The sequence below is a fragment of the Ammospiza caudacuta genome, chromosome 1 (genome assembly GCF_027887145.1).
Source record: "Ammospiza caudacuta isolate bAmmCau1 chromosome 1, bAmmCau1.pri, whole genome shotgun sequence".
Classification (NCBI taxonomy): Eukaryota; Metazoa; Chordata; class Aves; order Passeriformes; family Passerellidae; genus Ammospiza; species Ammospiza caudacuta.
In genome coordinates, this window is record NC_080593.1 from 152,570,752 (window position 1) to 152,596,112 (window position 25,361).

The 25,361-nt window shown below is 43.2% G+C and overlaps 1 protein-coding gene across 4 annotated transcripts in view; it reads right to left on the reverse strand.

Annotated features, from left to right (window-relative positions):
• TSNARE1 (t-SNARE domain containing 1) overlaps positions 1 to 25,361 on the reverse strand; it is a 470,695-nt gene that overhangs the window by 364,371 nt on the left and 80,963 nt on the right. For all 4 annotated transcript variants that reach the window (XM_058814748.1, XM_058814721.1, XM_058814730.1 and 1 more), the window contains one exon: positions 5,957 to 6,079. In XM_058814748.1, the coding sequence (XP_058670731.1) occupies positions 5,957 to 6,041 (85 nt within the window). In that variant the 5' untranslated portion in view covers positions 6,042 to 6,079. The remainder of the gene's footprint in view (positions 1 to 5,956; positions 6,080 to 25,361) is intronic.

A 25,361-nucleotide genomic window follows, 5' to 3' on the forward strand; every position in this document is an offset into this window, starting at 1 on the left:
TGGGGCTGTTGGGACACCTTCCTTGAGCTTTATTACAGCATCAGCCTCATAACATGGTTGAGACAATAGAAAGATGGCAGCAGCTCACGTCCTGCCAGCAGCAGCCAAAGATTTCCTTGTTACAGAGCATTTTAAAAACTTTCCAGCCAAAAGCATATTGCTAAAGCTTACAGACAGTTGTTCTAGCCAATCACTAAAAGTACACATGCACCTGAGTCACACAATGCTTGCTTGTATTCTTTCTATTAACAATTCACAATACTTCATTATTAAGCTTAAAACCTTCTACTATCTTGCTAAGTATATTAAGTATATTTTTTTGCAGAATTAAGGTCTATCTTAGCCAAGCCTAAAACTCAAGCTATTGTTTCATGGCCTTGCTTGCTGTACAATTGTAACTTTTTCTACTTTCAGACTTTGCAGCTGCAGCTAGCTCTAAGTTTTCTGTTCTTTCTGTTTCTAAGGCCTGCTTTTACAGCTTTCTGGAAATCTTCTTACCTTTACTATTTCCCACATTTCCCCCTCTGGGTACAAGCACAAAGAAACTCTCTTAACTTTGTTGCTTATTGACTACCTTTCTAGAAATCTTCTTACCTTTGCTATTTCCCACAGTCAGGCCTTGGTGCTGGTTTTTACCTGGGCTTTTGAGTGAGTTTTGCCCCAAAACCAGAGCTTCTGCCAGCCCCACCCCACCAAAGGAGTCACCATCATCTGAACATCCCCTCCCATGGAGCACAGGAGCTCTGTGACTCTGCCAAACTTGGAGACAACCATGAACTCCATGATGTGTTTTTAAAGAAAAATCATTTTTCTGAACTGCTAGAAAAAGAGGGAAATAGGATGGGAATGGACAGAAGGGTGGTTCATCTGTAAGGAGTATTGGATATTTAGGAAAAAAACTCTTCACCTAAAGTGCTGTTAAGCCCTGGAGCAGGGAAGGGGCTGTGTCCCCATCCCTGCAGGGATTTACAAGATGTGTAGATTTTGGGGACTTGGTTTAGTGGTAGACCTGGCAGTGCTGGGTTAATTGCTGGATGTGAGGATCTCAGAGGGCTTTTCCCACCTAAACAATTCCATGACAAGTCAGTGGCACCACTGGCACATGACTTTCCACCCAAGGGCTGGTTGGTGCAGCACAGAGGCAGGTGAGTGGTAGAGATGGGAGGGGAAAGAAAATTATAGACCTGATTCCAGAAAAAAAAAAGTTAGAAAATATAATTTAACAATTGCTAAGTATTAAAATGATAATTAGGTGATTTATACCCAGAGAACACTGCCAAGGACAACTTGCAGGGACCAATCTCATTCTCTTCAGTGCCAAGATAACCAACCTTATCCAACCAGGAGAAAGACTCACGTGTGATATATCTTGAGTACAACCCTGGCCAGAATCCCACACAAAATCTTCAGGAGAAACTGAGGGGGAAATGGTCTAAATGAAGTCACAGCCAAATTAAGCACTGACCCAGCAGTCCCTTGAGCTCACCTGGAAGCAATGCACTGCTGGAATATGAAATTAACCTTACCTTTTCAGAGCTGGCATTTAATGTCCAGGTTACAGTAAGGTTAATAAAAGCAGTGCTAAAAATTTCCTGTCTTGTGGCATTTTAATCCAAGCTATTTAAATTCCCTGACCTATATGCCTCCTCGTGTAAGGCAGGTTTTGTTCATTTTCCCCACAAAAAGATGGTTTTGGGAAGGTAGGTTGAGCATGGTAGAGAGTGCAGGTTGCACATAGGAGGATACAGAGTTCTCTACTGTTGTACAGTGTTTGCTCTCTGTTTATCTTAGACATGTCACATTGCTTAAAAAGTAGTATTTTTAAGTCAATATTTTCCATTTCTCAGGTTTAAACTTAAAGCAAAAAGCAAAAAGAAAAAAAACAACCCTGCTTTCTAATTTGTCCATGCAACACCAATGCCCAGATGAAGCCCAGAGAAACTCCTACAAAGAAACAGGGGAACACATGGATTTACAATGATTTTGGGCATCAGAATGAGGATATGAGAAGCAGATGTTGCTGGAGGAGGTTGTAACTCCCAGCTGCAAAGCAGGGACATGGATTATGCCACCTCCTGCCACTCCTGGCTGTCCCTCAGTGGCTGTGGGACGACCAAACCCCCAAAGTACTTTACTCCAGGTAATGCTGGTGATCCTGCTTGTGACACACCTTAGGGTGCTCTTTGGTTAAGGCCACAGAACATCTGAGCTCTGCTGAGCTTCTCTCTCCCTCCTCCTAAAACCTGCCAATATTAAAATAATAATATTGAAAAAAAAAAACTTGGTTTTGTTTTGCCCAAGAAATCCTGGATATCCACCATCAAAACCAGAGTCTGAACTAGAGTTTTCTGACACCAAGGTGTGCAGGGCAAACCAAATTTCCGAAATCACTGCCTCAGGATCCTCCCCAAACTCTGCAGATGGAGTCTGTGGATCTCCCTAATTAGGCTGGTCAGCAGCATTAACCTCCACATGGCCTGAGGATGGGCTCTGAGTCCATCCATCATCACACCAGCCTAGAGCCAAGGGGATCACCTTCAAATAATTAAACTTTCCCATCCTGGCTGCACATTTGGATTGAGCATGGAAGAAGCAGAGCCAAGGCAAACAGATGCATAAGCACAGAGGAAACCCCCATGGCAGTATCACCCCTCATTAAACAAGACCAAACTAAACCTGAGCCCTCTTTTTTTTGCTCTCTGTATTACAGATGAAGCAATTCCACCCCCAACACCTTTACTGTTGCTGTATCTCAGGGTTTTCTGTTGGATATTGAATATTATCACTGGACCACTGTTGGACATTTACCTGCAGGGACACCTGGTTTGATTTATTTATTATCTACAAAGAGAGGGAGAGGTTTAAAGCACACACAGAACATTCCCATTAAGGTCTGTCCCTGCTGAGAGCAGAGACACAAATGCTGGTGGGAAGGCCATGCTCCTTTGTTCCAGCCACACCATGATCTAATACAAAAGGCAATTTTTCTTAGCAAGCCAGTCATCCATTGTCCAGGAGCAGGAGGCAGATAATTAGTGCTGCTCTACCCTCTCCTGGCACTTAATTAATGGAATATTTGGGGATGCTGTGACAAAAGGTATCCAAAGTGTCCATCTTCTGTGGCAAAGGGACACAGGTTCAGATGAGCATGGAACAGAATCACTGGATGCCAAGTTGGAAAGGAACCTCAAGGATCATCTGATCCAACCTCTCCTGGCAAAAGCACAGCCTGGACAAGATGGCCCAGCACTCCATCCAGATGAACTTTAAAATTGTCAAGCATTCAGGAATTGTCACAGACGTCTTTTATGGAAAATCCTTTCCTTAGGATTTTTCTTCCTGAGAAGCTGAGAGTCCTCAGGAACAAAATGTAAACAATGATTATCTGCTGCTGTGGAATGCAACAGGTGCATCTGTGATTGGCCCATGTTGGATGTTTCTAATTAATGGCCAATCACAGCCCAGCTGACTCAGACAGAGAGCCAAGCCACAAACCTTTGTTATCATTCTTGGCTATTCTATTCTTACCTAGCCTTCCGATGAAATCCTTTCTTCTATTCTTTTAGTATAGTTTTAATGTAATATATATCATAAAATAATAAATCAAGCCTTCTGAAACATGGAGTGAGATCCTCGTCTCTTCCCTCACCCTCAGACCCTGTGAACACTGTCACATGGAATCCACCACTTCTCTGGGGAGCTTATTCTAAAGGCTGATTGCTCTCATTGCAAAACATTTTCCTCTTGTCTGAGTCTCTGATAATCTCCCCAGGAGTAACCTGCACCCAATACTCCACATCTTTGCCATGTGAAAAGAGAATCTTCATGTCATTTGTAGCCACCTTTTAAATGCTGGAACAAAATGAAAAGGTCTCCCCTAAACCTTCTTTTCTCAAGGTTGAACAAACTTCTGACTGAGACACAGAGAAAGGAAACTTCTCCAAGGAGCCTTGGCCAATGCAAACAGGTCCCTCCCCTTGCAATCTTTTCCACATGGATGCTTAGCTAAGGGACCAACCAATTTTGGCTGGTTGGGAAAATCCACAATGAAGGATCCTGGAGATGCATCCATGGCAATGCCACCAGACAGGATGTGCACAAGCCTGGAGGGGAAACCAGCTCTCAAGTCTAAGCCATAACCCAGAGCATCAACAGGCTCTGCTGGGAAGACAACACACTGTGGAAGTTTCAAAATAACTGAATTTTCCACACCAGCTCCTCTTTGAACCCATTAAGGGTGGCTTCAGCATCACAGCTCCAGCTGCCAAGCTGAGGACAAGCTGGGAACAATAAGGGATGTCTTCAAATATTTAAAGATTTCAAGATTTCAAGTGTCTTGAGTTATTCTGTGAATTTGCATTAAAAACAGAGGCTCATTCATACAGCACAATAAACATTTTTTTATGTTTTTTTTTTTTTAATCGAAGCTACAATGCATTGAGATCTATTACAGTGACCTGTGTGGGCCACTGCTGGTGAGAGAGAGACGGTGAATCTTGTATCTTGATCAGAAGGCTTATTTATTAATATATGATATATAATACATTATTACTATACTAATAGAATATAGAGAGAGGTTTGCAGAGCTGCTAGCTAAGCTAAGAAGAGATAGAAAAGAACCCACAACAAAGTTGTGGCCAAGGACTCAGTCCCCTGGCTTGAACTGATGATTGGCTCTTAATTATAAACATAGAAAATGAGCCAATCAAGGTGAATCCTATTGCATTCCACAGCAGCTGATAATAATTGTTTACCTTCTCTTCGGGGGCCTCTGGCCTCCCGAAGACACAGAAATCCAAAAGGAAGGATTTCTGTGGAGAAATGTCTGCGACAGAGATCCATTGTTTGTCTAATCCACATTTCAATTCTGTTTTCTTACGGTTCTTTGATTGTGCCCAAGTATCCCATTCTTCCTTGCTTTTATGCCTTTAATTTTGCCTTGCAGAATAGCCTAAAAAAATCACTATTTACAACTGAACAGACAACTCGTACTTACTTCAATACCTTCTTCCTATTCAAAGAAAGAAAAAATCAAAATTAAACCCAAATTTCTAAGAAGAGAGAAAGCCAAGAGAAACCTCTGTTTTTTAAAAAAATATATATATTTCCATCCAGGGAGAACCACTATTTATGAAACAAAAAAAATGTTCCCAAAGAACATTTGCAACCCTCAAAACATGAACACCAGATCAGGCTGTGTTAGTGAGTATTGAAATCAAAGGTTAGTGGAGAGTGTGGTGATGTCCTTCCCTAGTGAAAAAAGGAAAAGATACCCTTTTCCCTTGTTACCACAGCAAGCCAGATCCAGGAACAAAATGAAGGATAAGTTCCAGATAAAAATACTTGCTCAAAGGCAGACTAGATAAGCCCAGATCAACCCTAGAGCTGGTCTGGCCTCTGCTTAAAAAAACAACACAAAGAGAGAATCCAGGGCCATTTTCAAGCCACTGTTTAAGGTTTCAGCATTTCCTGAGTGAGTTTTTGATCCTGTTTGCCACATCAAAGCATGTTTCCCAAATTCAAGCAGCTTCCACATCAAAGTTATCCTGTGGCAAAGCACAGCCCACTGCATTTTGTACATCCTCTCATCCACTCCCTCCATCTGCCAGCCTGAGAACAACCATTGAGACAAACTTCTTGTAAAGGTGATGGGGAGATGACAAAAGACACAAGCCACTTTAGGGAATATTCTGCATTTCTCCTTCTGGTTCCCCAAAATTCCCTCCAAAACTCTCATTAGTGCTGCTCTCCCATGCCACAGCCTCAAATTCTGAGCGTGGTCAGGCCTCAATCACACAGATAAAAATGCAAATGTTTGGATTTCACCTTTGAAAATCGGTGTCAGGAATGACCCCTGGTGAGGGTGTGACATTTACACAGCAGCCACAGTGAACCTGAGCAAGTCAAACTTCAGCCCTCAGGTGGAATAAATTACAGCAGGGGATCAATACTTCACCTAGAGGTTGATAGCCTTGTCTGGAAGGGCCTCCAAATGGGTTCCTGCTCCCAAATCCACTCCCATCAATGGATCCATAAGACATTTTCTGGATAGTGATGGATGCTGGATTGCACTTCAAACCTAAAAAACAGAAAAAAAAAAAAAAACAAACAGGCACAGCCCTGTTAAAAGTCAGTTAAACCCCAGTAGCCTAAGGAAAAAATAGGACTGAGAAGGAAAATAAAAGACACAGAGCAATCTCCAAACTTCAGGATGCCCACCTGCAAAAAAATTAAAAGCACTAAAATCCAGGTGTTCTGGACTGCAAATGGTTTTGAGAGCAAGCAAGTCATTTGACCTCCCTGCATCTCATTTTCTCCACTGATTCAGGGCAACTTTTAATTCCTTGCTGTTCACAAAATGCTTTGAGATCCTGAGCTGGAAGGTAAAGACTTAAACACTCGATCAAAAAAAAGGTGATGCTGTCTCCTGGATCATTACCAGTACACAGGTGGCTGGAGTTTATCCATCACACTGCAGCCCTGATGAGCTCTCAAAAGAGATAGTTTGCTGTTATAAGCTCTTGGGCCTCCAGCAGAAATATTGGAGCCAGATTTATTTTGCCTTGCTGGTTTAAAAAAAAAAAAAAAATCTGCCAGGCCTGAGGTAGCAGCAGCAGAATGAAATAAATGCAGCAACCAGGGGAAGACAACTTCTTCCTCCTTATCCACAGAAATGCCTCACCAGACATCCTCCAGCATTTCAACAGTGTCCAGGGTTTTTGTATCAAAATAGTTCAGCTCAAAGGCATGGAGATGATGGCAGCAAAGGAAGAGAAGAGATAAAGGTGCTGCATGAGCTGGGAAATTATACAGGACCAAACCCAGCTGCTGCTTTCTTACACCAAGGCTATGAAAAAACCACCCCAGATTGGTGTTTCTACCACAAAAAAAAAGTTACAATCTTGCAAGAATAGCAACACTTTTGGTGAGATGGCAAAATCAAAATGGTTTGGCTTGGCAGGACCCTTAAAGGTCATCCAGTCCAACTTTAGTCTGAAATATTTCTAGTGAAGTTCCAGTATTTTACTCACCTCACCATAAACTAAAATTCTTCATTATAACTACTCTGTATCTACCATTTTTCTTAGTTAAAAACCACTGTCCTATCACTACAGGTCCTGCTAAAAAGTCTGTCCTTTTCTTTCTTATATTAAACATTGCATCAAGGAATCCCCAGAGCCTTCTCCTCTCCAGGCTGAACAACCCCAGCTGTGCAGCCTTTCCTCACAGCAGAGCTGCTTCATCTCTCTGATCATTTTGTGGCTCCTCTGGTCCTGCTCCAACTGTTCCATGTCTTTCTTGCACTGAGAAAAATGCTGGGGTGTTAGGCTGTATGACATGAGCTGTGATGCTTCATTCTGGGCTTGGATATTCAAATTTCTCTTGTTCTGAACCAGACATTTTCCCTCTGACAGAGAGCTGGCAGTGGCCTCCACTTTCTGTGGTACATGACCAGGTGTTACATGATGTCCTAATTGACAGATATCTGAGGAAAAGTCTATTTTGGGGTGCACTGATACTTATACTTGCTGCTATTCCTTTGGTTTGTCCTCCATGCAAAGCAAAGCACCAGAAAATCCCAGTTCTGCACTGTACTGGGAACAGCCTGATGGCCTCAGGCACCTGTTGTACTTCATTCTCCTTTTTTTTTTTTTTTCTTTCAGACTTTCAAAACCAAGCAAAAAAAAAAAAAAAAAAAAAAAATCAGCGCTGAGATTCACCAGACAGCGGAACTCTGGGACCAAAAGAAATCACTCACCATCTTCCCTTAATTGGGCCAGACACATGAAAAGAGGATGAAAGTGCAATTGCCTTGACAGAGCAATGGTTGGGAGCTAAATCCATTAAAAGTGGAGAAAATCCAGAGTGCAGCTTCCCCTGCCAGCCTCAGTGTGCCATGCACACACATAATTGGCATCCCAGGCTGCAGGTGCCCCCAGGGCAGAAATCCTTCATTTTAGGGAAACAGCCTTCAGCCCAAACTTGTGGAATTTGAGCTGTGAGAGCCTGAGCAGTCAGAGAAAAGGTGAAGGTGTGTGTTGGAGTGTGCTTGAAGGAGACAGGAAATGGAACAAACAGGAGGAAGCAAGGGGCAAACTTGTAAACCAAGACACTCAACAGCAAAACAATCCATCAAAGATGCACAACCATGAGCTCCATGGAAATACACCCTACAATTGTACTTAAACCATGAGCTCCATGAAATACACCCTACAATTGTACTTAAACCACGAGCTCCATGGAAATACACCCTACAATTGTACTTAAGCCATGAGCTCCATGAAATACACCCTACAATTGTACTTAACCATGAGTTCCATGGAAATACACCCTACAATTGTACTTAACCATGAGTTCCATGGAAATACACCCTACAATTGTACTTAAACCACGAGTTCCATGGAAATACACCCTACAACTGTACTTAAACCATGAGTTCCATGAAATACACCCTACAATTGTACTTTAACCAGGAAACCTTAGAGCAACTTCCAGTAGCTCAGGAGGGTCTGCAAGAGAGGTGGAGAGGGACTTTTTAGTAGGGCATGGAGTGGTAAGACAAAGAGTAATGGCTATGAACTGCGAGTAGGTTTAGATTGGATATTTGGAAGAAATTCTATATTCAGAGGGTGGTGAGGCCCTGGAACAAGTTTTCCAGAGAAGTTGTGGCTCTCCCATCCCTGGAAGCACCCAAGGCAACGTTGGACAGGGCTTGGAGCACCCTGGGATAGTGGAAGGTGTCCCTGCCCATGGCGAGGGGCTGGAAGAAAAGGATCTTTGATGTCTCTCCCTACCCAAACCATTCTGTGATTCTGCAGTGCCTTGGTGGAAATTCTTGATCACAACCACTAAAGCCTGCAAGACTCGTCTGTGATGGACTTGGGAACAAACCCCAGCTTTCCCAGGTCTCAGGTGAGCTCAGAACTACCAGCACAACCTTCATCACAAAATGCAACCCAAGATCCAAAATTTACCCAGGAAAATATGGGCACATGGAAGACAGTTATGAGAAAGTTTTTGGGCAGAAATAAGGAATATTTTCTTTTTCTCCCACAGTTTAAGATCACTGCAGGGATTTGGGACAACTAAAGAGCTTGAAAACAGCCTCTGTACACAGATTTTTCCTGACTCACCCTCTCTCTTTAGAGATAAGCAAGTGGAAACATTTCTTGCCATGACTTCCCCAAGGCCACAGACATCAAACACGGAGGGAAAGTCTCCACCCTGTTGTAAAATGCCTTGATTACAACTGGGCAAGTGTTGTTTTGGCAAACAGTGAATGCATCTATTTTTTCTCCAACAGAGTGGTGTGAAAGGGGGAGAGAAGGGGGGGTTTTAGAGCACTCCAAGTGTTTAATGTTGATTTATCATTTTCAGGACGTGTTTCCATTTTAAAGCTTTTTCTCCTTGTAAGGGAGGAAAAATAGAAAGAATTGAAAATGAAATATTTTGTTGTAGCTTAACCAAACCTTTTTAGCAGCAGCCACCTCCCACCCCATCCTACCAAGCTATTGAAATACCCCTTATTCATACAGCTCTGGAGCCAAATTCTTACCCCACAGTAATATATTTACAAGAAAATTTAAGAGCCGATCTAAACGCCTTTAATTTGATTGGCAATAAAAGCATTTCCCTCCCCATCCCCATGGCACTTCCCAAGTCTTTTGTCTACTGCTCCTCAGGGAAACTTGTCCAATTTACTGTGAAGGCAGTTTGTACAAATTGGAACAAGCATTTCCTAACCTACTAGACACAGAAAAAAAAAAAAAAAAAGAAAGAAGAAAAAAACCTTTTATCACAGCTTTATCCTCATCAACTGAAATACAAATAAAAAAATAAACACATCCAATCCAGACTAAAAAGGGGCATGAATTTGTAATTTAATGAAATTAGGTACTTGCTTTGTATATCCTGTATACAAGCCAATCATGCCTGACTAGAGTAGCAGGATGTAGGATTTCAAGGAAAGAGTTTGTCCATATCTCTTGGACTGGGAAAGATATTGGCAAGTAAAACCATGCAGGCAAAATTCAATTTTAGAGCTCTACATCCATCAGTTTCCATTTAGAGACACTTGGATGAGCAGCATTAGTGGTGGGAATGAAAGGTGAGATTTCATAATGGAATAAATAATAATAATAATGATAATAATAATGATAATAATAACTATTATTATTTTACTATTACATCTCAATAATTAAACCATTCTTATTTAAACCTACAAGCTTTCTCACTTTTACTCATCCACTTCATTTCCATCAACCTGCTGGGGACTGTGGAGGGAGTGGCTGTGTGGAACTTATTTGCCAGCTGGAATTCAACCACAACAGCACTTTAGACAATTTATTTATATTTAAAGTTGAGATTGGCTGAGAAAGACATGAGCTGGAACATTTATTTCCAGACAATACTGGAAAAAAGTGGGAAAGGAGGAGAGACATGGACATATTGGAGAGAATCCAGTGAGGGACCATAAAGATGGTGAAAGGATGGGATGAGGAAAGGCTGAGGGAGCTGGGGCTCTTCACCCTGGAGAAGAGAAGGATGTGGTGGTATTAAACTGTCTCAATATCTGATGGAAATAAGCAAACATGATGGAGCCAGACTCTTAACGGTCTTAACAGGACAAGAGGTAAGAGGGATTGAAATACAGGAAATTCCACTTCAAAAAAGAAAAAAAAAACCTGCTTGTTTTGGGGTTGGAGTGGCTTTTTTGCTTATTTTGTGTTTGTTTTTTTTTTTATAGTAAGAGTCATCAAACACCATAAGGCTGCACAGAGAGGCTGTGGGGTCCCCATCCTTGGGGATGTTCAAGCCCTGAGTGACCAGGTGCCAGAGAAACCGGCTCCAGGTGACCCTGCTCTCAGGAGGGAGTGGGACAAGATGACCTTCAGATGTTCTTTCCTGCCTGTGGGATTCTGCAATTCTCCTCCTGTGATGCCTGAAACAGCATCAGAGCCATTCATGGCCCTCCTGGCAGACTGGAGGGTCCTTACTGTGACTATTTACTAAACCGGTGGAGAAAAGCGTAAGAAAATTGCAAATCCAAAATCCACCAGTTTGGTTTTTTTTTTCCTAATTTCCTGTAAAGACAGTGGAATAAAGCCACTGAAAGTAGGGTGAAAACCAGAACTGCCAGCCACTATACAGCTGGCAAGAAGTCATATCAAACCAAGCTTCAAATCTTTATAGAAATTAGCAGACAGTGGGTGCCTGTTATGGTCTCATGTCTGCATGGCCAAAGAAATTGATAGTAGGTATAGCAATTTATTTTTCTTTTTAAGTAGAAAATCATAGAATCACAGAACTGTTTTAAGGGCCCTAAAAATCCTCTACTTCCAACCCCCTGTCATGGGCAGGGACACCTTCCACTGGACCAGGTTGCTCAAAGCCCCATCCAACCTGGCCTTGAACAACTACGGGGATGGGGCAGCCACAGCTCCTCTGGCCAACCTGTGCCAGGGCCTCAGATCCTTCACTGTAAAGAATTTTTTTCTAATACCTAATCTAAACCTACTCTCTTCCACCATTAAACACTCCCAGTGGACTGTTGTCCTACCCAAAGAACAGTCTGGGTGGTGTCCACCAAGCTCTGCTCTCTCCATGAGTATTTTGAGCAGTGAGCTGGGTGGGGGAACCGGCTTTATCCTCATCCAGTGCACACACAGCACCCAACAGGGGAGTGAGGTGACAGCTCCAGCCTCCAGAACAATCTTAACAAACCAGAAGGAATGTTCAACAAAGAAAATGAGGCTCTGCACAATCTAGGTTGACTGCAGGGGCCTGAATGTAGAAAGAACAAAGGAGAGCAGCAACAGGGGATGGGGAGCTGCTGGCCAGTGCTGCATGGAGGGAGGGATGGAGGGATGGAGGGAGGGATGGATGGATGGATGGATGGATGGATGGATGGATGGATGGATGGATGGATGGATGCCACAGGCTTCCAGCTGAACACAGATCTGCAGGGACATTTCCTGTAACAGCGGCTGTGCAAATAGGATTACAATCTTCTCAACAAGGGAAGCAAACCTTCTGCTTGACCCCACACTGTGGATTCTCAGCTGTAAGCAACAAATTCTGCAGCAAAGATTTTTATTGGCAGAGACTGAAGAGAGTCTGGAGGGAACTGGGAGAATGACAACAGGTCAAGAAAACATAGCCTAGGAAAGATTGAGTAAATGGTGTTGCTTTTCCTACAGAAGTGAAGATTGATGGGAAGACTCAATCCTTCAATTCTGCAAGGCTGCTGCAAAGACACAGGGAGGAAAACATTATTTCCATTCTTTTTGAGCAAGACAAGGGAATAGATCTAAACCAAAGCTGGAGATATGAACGGAGACATTGGGAGAGCCTATGAGTAAGGATAGAGAACCTCTGGGAACAGGCACCATGGAGAAAGATCTTCTTGCACCTGGAGGTGATAAAACCACTCAATAATGGGTCCAGTCCTGTTTAACATCTCCATTGATGACCTGAATGAGGGGGCAGTGTATCCTCAGCAAGTTTGCCTGTCCCACCAAACTCAGAGGAATGGCTCCAAGCCCAATCCAGCCTGACTGTGGGCACTTCCAGGGATGGGGCAGCCACAGATTCTCTGAAAAACCTGTGCCAGGGCCTCACCACCCTCTGAATACAGAATTTCCTTCTAATATTAAATCTAAGACAGCTTTCTTTCAGTTTGAAGCCATTACTCCTTGTCCAAAGTCCCTCTCCAGCTCCTCTGGAGCCCCCTTTGGCTCTGGAAGGGGCTCTGAGCTCTGCCTGGAGCCTTTTCTTCTCCAGGCTGAACAGCCCCAGCTCTCTCAGCCTCTCTCCAGAGCTGCTCCAGCTCTCTGATCCTCTTTGTGCTCTCCTCTGGACTCACTCAGGCAGCTCCACATCCTTCTTATGTTGATGACCCCAGAACTGCAGGTCTCTCACCAGAGCAGACCAGAGGTTCAGAATCCCCTCCCTCACCTGCTGCCCACTCTGCTTTTGACACAGCCCAGGACAGGTTTGCCTTTCTGGGCTGCCAGAGCACCATTGCTGGGTCACACTGAGCTTCTCATCCACCCACAGCCCCATGTCCTTCTCCTCAGGGCTGCTCTCAATCCATTCTCTGCTCAGCCTGTGCTTGTGCTTGGGATTGTCCTGACCCAGGTGCAGGACCTTGCACTTGTTGACCTTCACTGGGTTCACACAGTTCCCCCTCTGTGTCCTGTCCAGGTGCTCCATTCCCAGCTCTAACACCACCTTGCTGATGGAGAAGTGCCTTCCCTGGGGGCTTCAGAACTCTTTAATGATGACACCTCAGTTTCTGGATGGCCCACCTGAGACATATTTTTTCTGAGGTTTTTTAACCAGATAAAATCCTTTGACCAGCCTGACCTTCATAAAGAGCTTGCAGATAATTTCACATAAATCACCTTAACACATCAACCCCTTGAGCCTCTGGCCAGCGCAGGTCACTCCTTCCATAAGAGCCTCTCTGAGGCTCCAGTTAAGGAAGGATGATCCCCAGCCACTGTTAGGAGAGCTGTGTCTTCCCAACCCCTGAATTTTGCTGTTTGATCTCTCTTTTGCCTTTTAACCTTCCCTCAGATGAACTAAACAGGTTGATCTCCTTTCATTTCTCACTGGGAGTTTTGTTTACACAGGAGCCACAAGGAAGAATACTCAGAATTTCCTTGCTTTCCATAGAGCTGCCTCCACTTCCCTGCCTGTAAAATGGGCAGAGCTCTCCTGTTGGTAGAGTACTAGAGGCTCACAGAATAATTATAAAAATAAAATTAAAAAGGAACCTTTTAAAGGTCTAGAACAACCCTCATGCAACGAGCTGGGACATCTTCAGCCAGGAATAACTTGGTGAATATGGAAGTTTTTGAAGTAATGAGATCAAAGGGCATCTTTGCAAAGCCTTCTGCTTAGGGTTGACTCTGTCACTTGTGTCATAGATATTCTGCTTTCCAGCTTCTTACCTTAGAGTTTTTTCTCAATTATTAAAACCAGAACTCAATAAACCTGGAATTTACCTGAGAAAATGTCTCTTTCCTCTTTCTCCCAGAGCCTGAACTTATGAACAGGCTCTGCTGTGGAATCACCTTGTTTTGTTTTGTTGGGTTTTCACTCAATGGTTTTAGCTTTGAGTTGGTGTCATTGCACAAATCCCCAAGTGCCTCATAACACAACTGTCAGAAGTCAATCAGAGTGGCTGGAGGGGATGACTTTGAGTTAATTTATTTCCTTCTGGATCTTTTGCGGAGTTTGTAATATTAGTGTCATGTCCCTGGGTGCTTTGGGCAGGCAAGGAGAGGAGAGCAGAGCTCAGGACCTGCAGAAAAGCCTGGCAGGAGGGTGGGTGGTCAGGAGCAATGCCCAGCCTGCAGCAGGGCTGGGAGTGCAGCAGTACAGATATTTCCTCACGCTTTGCTTCCCAGATGAATTCTAAAGCTGATGGAAGGTCCTTGGAGGATGAAGTCATCTCTGTCCCCACAGCCTGAGGACCTCACTGTCTAGCCTAGGTTGACAAGACACAAAATACAACAACAAAAATATAACAACAACAAAACCCCCCGGGGGCATCATATCCATAATCTTGCACAAATTAAACAGGCTTCCAGAAGCTTCTAGAGACACTTCTGAGGTGCTTGACTGGCGTGACATCAGCGATGACTGTGAACAGCCTGACTCAATCGCTTGAACTGTGCTCTTGCCTCCCCTCCTCCAGTGAAGCTCACGGCAGAGCAAAGCGAACGCCCACGGAGGCACCGTGGAGTAGCTGCAGAGTAAAACCAGCAGAGATTATCTCAGGAATGAGCTGTTCCTGCTCTTATCCAGAAAGAAAGACGAAAATTTGTCTTGCTCAGAAAGAATGACTAAAATTCTCTTTTTTGCGTTCTTCCTCATCAAAGCCCTTATTTGAGGAAAGCACCCGATTGCTTCCCAATGGATTTGATTTCTCCTCCCTGCTGCCACTGTAGATGTCTCCAGGAGCAGAGCATTCTGTCCCAGGAACAGATAGGATCAGGACAGGCTGCGAGATAAGACACTCATGACATTTTATGGAGATATACACCGAGCCACAAGCAGAGACAGCTGGCTCACTGTGCCTCTAATTGCAATGACACCAAGAGCTCTGGCTGCTCTCAGCACATCTGATTGCAGCCTTTGCTCAAGCTCATTTTTCACCCAGCTCAGCAACACCATGCAAAGCCACCAGGAACAGCTCCTGTCTAACCCCTTCTTTCATCACCCAGTCATCCCCAAGGTTTGCAGCTACAGCAGCACCCATCAGGTAGGACAGACCCTTTCCTGCCCATCAGAAGGCACCTCCAACCCCACCAAGCTCTGGATGCCTTCACCCAGCACCTCCTGTTGATGTCAGAGGGCTTCACATCTGATGGACTGACACGAAACATAAAGCAGAAGGAAACCACAAGCAATAGAGTTTAGAAGGGGTGGGTGCAAGTTGTCTGCACACATTTCACATTGCACCAATGTCTGCACGTCAGACACGAAGAACAGAGGCAAGGAAAGCAATCTGGAGGCTTGCTGTCCTCCTTTCATGTCAGTCCCAGCTGCCACTTCAATGAACAGACTCTCCTTCCACACCTACCTGTCTTCACATCTTCTCACAAGAGAACAGAATACAGGCTTCAAATCCTGCACCAGACACAGGCTGGCCTTAGGCAAATGCCAAGAAGAAGGGCTGGATATGTTTTGTTTACCTTGGGAATTTCAGATTCATAGACCCTAACACTCCCTCCCCTTTAAGGTATGTAAACTTCTGGAGAGCAAAACTACCTGCTAGAAAAAGTCTTCCACCAAAAGGATCACAGATGCCATGGAAAGAAGGATGCATTCCACCCTCAGAACACAAGGCAGCACACCCTGAGACAGTTTGGTTCCCCAAAGCAGCAGCTGAGGGTGATAAATGACAGAGTGATGGCACAGGCAAGGCCAGGCCTCGCAACCCAAATATCTTCACTGCTGGAGAAGCAATCAGGCTTCCCTGATACTGAGGAATTCAAGATCAAGAGAAAAGGAGCCTCCTGAGTCTTTGGGAGACCAGAGATCTATTGGGCACTGAGCTGTCTGTAATGTTTTCTGCTGTTCCAGGCCTTACCATGACTTAGTGCCAGGTCACTCTGAGCTCATTTTGATCAAAATGTGATGTCACTCTTCCTATTTTTTAAACTGACATTATTACAACAGTTAAACATTTCTTCTGGCTCCCGAAGAAGATGATCTAGACAACTTCAAACTCTGAACTGCCCAAGTACAAATGCTTCAAAACTCTGTTGCTTCTACCTCAAGGGTTTTATTTATATTTTTTACCTGTATTGCCTTCTTCTATTTGCTTTTTTGTGCCATGCTGTCTATTTTTTGTGAACCTTGCATGTAGAACAGTCTCAATCTATCCATATGCTAGACAAACACAGAAGTATTACATATTTCAGTGAACAGCAAAATTAAATTTCCAGTCAGTTCAAAATCCAGGTTTCATCCGCCTTTTCACTGGTTACAAAAGATGAATATTAATGTCTATTTGCTGTAATAAAAAACAGGGAGGAGGAACACAGGGAAGAGGGAACTGGTGTCTAGTTTGCTACTCTGACGTTAGAGTAAACTTATTAATTATAAAAGATGTACACGCACGAATGGACAGAGACCAACTGCACCACACTAGGTCAGCTTAACAAAATTAGAAATGGCATTTATAAATTTATATTGGATTTCAACAGAATAATGAAAAATGCATCTGAGGATGGCAACAAATTCCGAGTCCTCGGGAGCATCTTGATAGACAGAGCTGCAATTGCTGAGGGAAGGAAGATGCAGGGCAGAATGGGTGAATTAATAAAGTAATAGATTCCTAAATCCCAGGATCCTACTCCCCCATCAACAAGCATAACTCATTTCCACTGCCCAAAGAAGAAATATTGTTATTCAATACACACAATCAGAATATGCTCTCACTTCCACCAGTGTTTACTACCAGTCACATTATAAATAAACCTTGCAGAAGGGTAAATGAGAAGCAGCATGGTCTGGTGAGGATACAGTGCCCAGTGGGAAATAAAGAATCTACTTCTACCTTTGGCTGTGATTCATCAAGAGACAGAAAACAACTTGGTATCTTCATTTCATGTTTCCTACCAAGATCATGGAAGAAGACCCAAGTTAGTTATGTCCAGTGTAAATCTAATCAGCAGATCACAGAATAATGATGGAAAAGACTTCTAAGATCATTGAGTCCAACCATTAACCCAACACCACCATGTTCACAGCTACCAAATCCCCAAGGGCCACTTCCAGAAGCCTTTTGAACAATTCCCTGGTTGGTGATTACAGCACCTCCCCGAGCAGCCTGTTCCAGTGCCTGACTACTCTATTGGTGAAGAAATTTTCATGAATCATAGCCCAGAGTCAGCAGTGGCTGTGAGCCAATTTTCCTACCAGACTAAAGTGAATTTGCTAAAAAACTTACAGTGAACCTTCCATTGCACATATTTGAGGAAACACAACCATGGTCAATTTTCCAACTCATTCAGTTTTGCCACAACCTCTCACTGAAAGAGAACGTGGTTGTTCCCTTAATTATTTCAAGTGGTTCTTAATATTCCACCAATCTGATGTTCACAGACTTTCTGCCTATGTTTTTAAACCACAACACAGTCTCCCTAAGCCAGGAGGGAAGATGAGCACTGTCATTTTCTTAATTTCAACTTTCCTTCTTTTCAAACAAAAAAACATTTAAAAAACTGTTTGAAAAGTAAAGGAATGTTCCACAGTAGAAACAGTCACAGGGAGGCAAGGAATTGCTGGGGCTGTTTGCAGCAAGGCAACAGGATGAATATTAACATGGACTGAAGAGGAACGAGCAGTAGAGGTGTTTTTCATCACAGACATTCACCAGAGGGACAAAGCAGAAAAACACAGCAACAAATCCTTGGAAAACATGCTAACACCCAACCCTCATTAGGTGGGGATGCTCCACAATGGAGCTGAGCCTCCTGCCACATCTCCTGCTTTCAGCAGAACGTGGTAGGAGAGCACAGGATTAGCACAGCAAGAGAAAAGAGATTTCACCTTCTTTAAAGGCTTTACAGGCCAGGACAAGAAGACAGTGAACACAGAACATCTGGATGTGTAAATATGTGCTGTCAGTGGAGTTCGTGTTCTCCAGACCAGCTGCACTCACCAAGCATTTGTGAGACAGCAGAGACAGCTACGAGCCTGAGGCAGCCTGTGCAGAGCTAAATTCATTCCCCATCATTCTTTCACCCCAATGACAGTGCCTTAGGTTGAAAGATGGAGCTGGGGGTGTTTATTCTATTTGCCATCAGTTAAATGTGGGGCAGTTATCTTCTGTTAATCGGGCAGTTTTCTTTATGTCTTTATCTCTTCTAACCAATCCTCCCTCTGGCGAGATATCTCCTGTTAATGGGCCAGTGAGTGTCACTGCACGGCTGATAAAATTCCATCATCCCATTGGGAGATGCTCTGGCCAGGGAGAGGAGCCAAGTATTCCTACCCGGGTATAATCTGAGATGTGGAACAACAGAGCAGCCTTTTCCTACTGCATTCCTAGAGGAGCAGCTTTCTTCTCCACTGGATTCCCAGAGGAAGACCAGGCCCATCTTCACCACCCCTGGACCTTCAGAGGAAAACTCCAGCCTTCTACAGGATCCCTGCTCCAACAGGGCACTGCAGGAGGGCTGAGCCACCATTTAATGGGACTGTGCCACCACCCTGACCCACAGGGTGTCAGGGCATATTGTGATTCTGTCAGTGTTGTTTTGTTTGTACTATTTCATTTGTATTTTTAGTTTTGCTAGTAAAGAACTGTTTTTCCTACTCCCATATCTTCGCCGAGGACCCCCTTAATTTCAAAATTATAATAATTTGGAAGGAGGAGGTTTGCATTTTCCATTTCAAGGGAGGCTCCTGCCTTCCTTAGCAGACACCTGGCTTTTCAAACTGAGACAGACAGATATTTTGGGGTACATTCACCCTCATGTTGAGAAAAGCATTGGTCAGGTCTGCTCTGACACAGCTTCCAATCAGTGATGAACCAGAGACCCTAAAAAGCCCCATTTCAGCCAATTTCACAGTTCACCAGGCACTGGAGGACTCCTCCTTCCTGCTGAGGAGCTCTTGTAGCACATGATGGCACCAAAGGGAACCGAGAGCAAATATCAAGGAGGAGAAGCAGCTCGGCTCCAGCGCGTGACTCATGCGAGAGCAACGCCAAGCCCCGAGCAAGCCGAGGCAAAACAGCTCAGTGGCAAACCCTGCACAGGAGAGAAGAGTTGCCCTTAAAAATGCAGACTGCTGGTTTTTCCACCAAGAAAGAGGGTGTATTTTTCCTCTGTGAACTGTATGTAAGATCCTGGTGAAGACAGGTCACACAGTGTGGGGTGCATTTGTCAAAATGTGGGTGCCAAATACATCTCACATGTCCTGTAAGGCTTGGGTGGGGCTGGGACACCTGGCTGGTGATGCACAGCCCTCTGGTTTGGCAGAAGAGTGGGAAACAGCTGTAAATTAAGGCACCTAAATCACAGAACTTTTTGGGTTGGAAAAGACCTTTAAGATCATTGAGTCCAAGCAGATACTGCCAAGGCTACCACTAAATCACATTCCCAGGTGCCCACATTCACATGTCTAATAAATTCCCCCAGGAATGGTGAATCCACCACTACTCTGGGAAACCTGTTTCAATGCTTGGCAAGCCTTTTGGTGAAAAAATTTTCCCTAATAGCCAACCCAAACCTCCTTTACCACAATTTAAGGTTATTTCTTCTTTTCTATCACTTTTTACCTGGGAAAAAAAACCGACCCTTACTTCTCAGTGTGCACCCAAGCTACTGGAAGAGACTTAAATGAAGAGTGGAGACCCAGTCAAAACACATAGGAGGTGCCTACTTTTCAGCAGAGAGAGGGAGAGGGAGAAGTTTGCAGTTCCTGGGAAGCTAAAATATATAACAGATTTTTTAAAATCCCTGAAATTTACTTTTAAATGTATAATTTTCATCAGTCTTTTCAATGTTTTAACCAATTCTACCACTTTCTTCCCAATGCAATAGAAGAACTAAAAAAGCAATGTCTCATCAGACTGGGAAAAGAATGTTGGACTGCAGGGAATTCCCATAAAATAACACCCCATGAATTCCTGAGTCACCTGGAAAAAGCAAACCTCCCTCTCTTTTCTTCCAGTGCAAGAACTGTGGGGTAATGAAGTAAATTCAGGAGAAGACAGGAATGAAAGAAAGGAAATAACCCTCATGTAAAGTCTAATTGAGCAAGAACTTCATGCCACAGGCTGTTGTGCATCCTGAAACCTTACACAGGCTCAAAAATGCAACAGGAATGTGAAAAGAAGGAAGGAAAAAGAGAAGAACAAAAATACATTGTGTGGTATTGAATGCACCACCTCTGACTGAAGAACAGTCTGGGAAAACACTGGGAGAAGCCTTGACATTTAAACAAGGTTACACCAAGCCCCAAGGGCCAGGTTTGAAGGTAATCTCCATAACCCAAGAGAGGAAAGAAAGGAGAAAGGAGAAAGGAAGAGCAGTGACAGAGACTTATCACATACCAAGGGCTCATGGCTGAGCATCCTTCTGTGTCCAGGCAGGTAAAATATAATCCATCTGTGAATTTATGAATTTATTTAAACACATTTTGGAGACTAAAGGCAGGAATGGGCACAAAGAAGTAACTGCAGCCAAGTTCACACCTGATGAAGAGCACAAGATCCATCTGTGCTGTGCTTCATTTTGCTGCTCTGCAAAAAAGAACTGCAATTATGTCATATAATTGCATCCCTGTTAGGGATGAATGTGAATTAAGGTGGTTATAAGGTATAGAAATATTTAAGTCCCAATAAGGTGAGGTGAGGTGAGGTGAGGTGAGGTGAGAGACAGACTCTGCTCTGCTGTGCCTGCTCTCAGCTGGTGACAGCAATTCCGACAGAACTTCCACCACCCAGGAATTCCTGTTCCAACATCATTACACAGAGATGCAATATTGAGTAGAAATGAAGACACCCACACTTGATTTTTTATATCCTCTATCCACACTTGTCAAATCTCAGTGGTCCCTTTTTTTTTTTTTTGTTTGGTTCTTTTTAGAAACTTGACTCTGCATAAACAATAGGATCCACATTTGAGAATTGTTTCCTCCTGCCCTTTGTAGCCATCAGACAGGTTTTTAACTGATTTTTTTTACTCAAAAGCCATTTTCCAGCCTTAAGAAAGCACCATTCTGAAAATAAATAAAGCACAAAAGGAAGGAGACCTCTGTAATGGAGTTGGGACATGGACCAAAAGAACTTGTATTTCAAATGTTCTATTGCACCATTTACTTGTGCTACATTCAGAGCTTTGGGAAGCCATCCAAACCTGCACAGGCACAAAATAATGCATGGAAATTACAGCTGCAAGGTGCCAGTGGCAGCAAGAAGTGTTTTGATGGGGAAAATGAAACTGAAGATTCAAGGATGAGGTGAAAAGCATGGAACAGCTTATGTAGGAAGAGTCCAAACATATGTCCAAAATAAAATAATAAATAAAAATAATAAAAATAATAATAATTAAAAAAAGAGTCCAAACTTTATGTCCAAAACATAAAGGGTGAATTGAGGAGATTTGTCACCACCAAAAAATAAAGTGACAAAGGCAGCAAAAGAAGTCATGTACAAAAATTAATTGGACAAAAGCTGGAGGAGTTTTTGTCCTGTCCAGAGGTTTTTGCTTCCCCTCCTATGTCATGGAGGATCCAAGGGGTCTAGAAGGGATGACGGGAGGGGATGTGGTGGCTGCTGAGTCCCTGAGCACATAAAGCTCCAAAGAAGAAGAAGAAAAATCATGGGAAGTCCAAGGACACTTCTCTGTTTCCAAAACCACTCACAAGCTCATGGCTCCTCTGCAACGTTTTCACAAGGACATGAGTTGATAGGCAAAGGGGGAATGGCTCCAAACTGAAGGAGCCAGGTTTAGATTGGATATTAAGGAATAAATTCTTCCCTGTGAGGGTGGTGAGGCCCTGGCACAGGTTGCCCAGAAAAGCTGGGGATGCCTCATTCCTGGAAGTGTCCAAGGCCAGGTTGGATGGAGCTCTGAGCAACTTGATCCAGTGGAAAATGTCCCTTTCTGTGGCAAGAGAGTTGGAACTGGATGAGTTTTTAACCCAAATAAACCATTCCATAATTTGTATTCCCCTTGGTAAATAACCTGATTAAGTGACATTTAACTTGAAAAAAAAATAATGCTCAAAACACACATCAGCTATGCAAAAATGCAAACTGTCTTTAAATTTAAAGAGGATAGAAAAGCTTATCTGTTGTACCTTTCAAATCAACCACTAATTTCACTATTAAGAGGAAAATAAAAACACTGCAACTGAAGCATAAAGGAAATAATTTAAGGTCAAACAAAATCACAAACAATTCAGGCAATTAAGATCATGAGAGCACTGGGAGGGTGCAGGGAGTTGTGTCTAATGGGTTCCACAACAATACCAGAAATATTAATTCAAATTGAGCAGTGCCTCCTTCTTTGCGCTGCTTTAATCCAAGGATTAAATATTTTCCATGAAAGAGATGGGAATCTGACCCTTAATGATCACATGCCCATAAAAATCAGAAGGTATTGCTGTTATTTCAAGTAGGTATCATAAACTGCACCAACTAAATTTTGCCAAGCACTGTACACATTGCAGATCTTTCAGAATAAAACATTTCACTGCAAAAACAGAGGGTGTGCAGCCCCAGCAGGGAGGGGGAGTCCCACTTTAAATTGCTCAAAAGAAATACCTGCCTCTACCAGGCCATTATTTTACAGGGAAACATTTTAAAATCCATCTTCAAACACTTCAAACACTCAATTCAAAAAGTTGAGGTAGCTGCTCTCTGCAGATAAAATTAAGACAAATTATAAGAGAACGAAACGCTAAAAAAAGAAATCTGGTCCAGATGGATTCCTGTCTGAATTCTATAAAATATTTACAGATCTTCTGTCACCAAAACTTACGTTTCTTTTTGATGAGGTGGAAACCAAAGGCTCTCCACCTGTCTTATTTTTTATTTTTTGGTCTTAAACTCTCATGGAAGATATAATCAAGTTATTTAGGAAAAAAAAAAAAAAAAAAGAAAAATATAGACACACAAAAAAAAAACCAAGACAAACAAACCAATATAAACCACCAAAACCCAACTGACTTTAATCAGTGGGTAATTGCTGCAACTCCAATTAATCAATGTTGTTTCTACAAATCCTATACAAAAGAGACATTGTTCCTTTGCTTAATTTATTCCAAATTTTTTGAACCCTAAATTCCAGGTTCAAGGTTTTGATCATTAAAATAGGCTTAGCTTGGATAAGCACAGCCCGATACCACCATCATTCACATAATAAATTAACAGCCTAGTCCCCTGACAGTGCTGTCTCTAGATACCAAAAGATACTTCATCATGTGTCATAAGGGTAAAACACCCACTTGTTCATTTCAGGCCAGCCAAATTTTCTGCTCCTAAGTCTGTACATTCCATTTTCCAACAGCCAGGCTGACAGAGCTCAGCTCCCCGAGGACGAGGGGGCAGTTTATATGTACATGACATGCTGATTGACTTTCTGTTTGCTGTGGTCCCGTGGGTGATGGAGCAGAGGGAAACAGAGCAATCCTTTAAACTGATGCCAATTATCCCATCAGTTCTGGCAGGACTTTTGGAGAAGGATCTGACTTGAACACCAGCAACTCAACTCTTTTGTTTCAGGGTGTGGATCCAAGCATGGATTGATAGCTCTGGATTTGATGTTAAAAATAACAGTGGGCTAAATTCAAGGGATGAAGGTCCAGGTCATGGCTCTAAGATTTCTTGCTCATGGCTCTGCATCTTTATTCTCCCCACCACCAGTAAGGGAGCCAAAGGCCTTAAAACATGAATTTCTACCACAACAATCACAGAACCATGGAATTTTCATTGATTAGAAAAGCCCTCTGAGAACATTGAGTCCAATCTTTCCCCCAGCACTGCCAAGGCCACCACTACCCCCTGTCCCCAAGTGCCACATCTGCACATCTTTTAAATCCCCCCAGGGATGGTGGCACCACCACTGCCCTTGGCAGCCTGTTCCAATGCTTGTCAGCTCTTTCAGTGAAGAAATTTTTCCTGGTGCATGTGCTAGCCCAAAATTTCTGTCTTTGTTGGCTGTTTTCAGCTCTGTGCAGCACAAAGAACTATTTCCACATATCTATTTGCAGATTAAAAGGGAAAAACAAGCAAACAAGCAAAACCAACCCCACTGTGGTCTGCTTCCAAAGCCATTTCACGTATTATGAGATAAGAACTTTAAATGTTTTAGATGTTGGAGGTGTACCCCTTTTTTTCAATCTGACCTTGGATTCATTACTCAGTTATTATGCTTTTTACAAGCAGAATAAGAGACTACATAATGATTTGGTCTCCACTGGATGTTGACTTGATAAACACTACAATTAATTCAAATTACCATGCTGCCCTTCCTTTCCCTTCACACTTTCAGAAATGTCTCTCTAAACCAATCTATGATTACCAGTCATACATAAAAGCTTCAGAAAAACACTCCTCCACAAGCATATGGCAGAGCAAATTCATCCAGCACTGCCGGCTTTCCATGGCCTTTATCTTGAGGAAGGCATTACACAGAGATAGAGATGTCTCTCCGTGCTGGCTTTGCTCAGAAAGGCACAGAGATATCCTTTATCCCATTCTGGAGTGCACCATGTCCTCAGGAGAGCATCCCAGAGATGCTCCAGGCAGATGCAGACTGTAATCAGCCACCCAGGATCTCAGCTGTGACATCCACGCTCAAAGTCAAGCCTGCGCTTTCTAGGAGCTGCACCAGGCTTCAGGCACACGCCATGGCAACCAAATTCAAGTGCACTTGTTGAAAACCATCACTTACACAGAGAGAAAATAAAAAAAAAAAAAAAAACAGTGATGGGGGAGGAAAAATATAGCAGCAAGTTTAACTAAGTATTTTATGAACAACATAATTGACAGAATCACCAAATCATTTAGGTGGAAAAGACCTCTAAGATCATCAGGTCCAACCTTTGACTGATCTCCACCTTGTCAACCAGACTTAGTGCCATATCCAATTGTTTCTTGGACACCTCCAGGGATGGGGATTCCACCACTTTCCTGGGCAGCCCCTTCCAACAGTTAACAACCTTTTCCATGAAGAAATTCCTCCCGCTGTCCAACCTGAGCCTGCTCTAATGCAGCTCACGATCATTTCCTCTCATCCTGTTCCTTGTTCCCTGGGAGGAGAGACCAACACCCACCCGGATGCCCCTCTTGTCAGGGAGTTCTGGAGAGCAAGAGCCTCCTT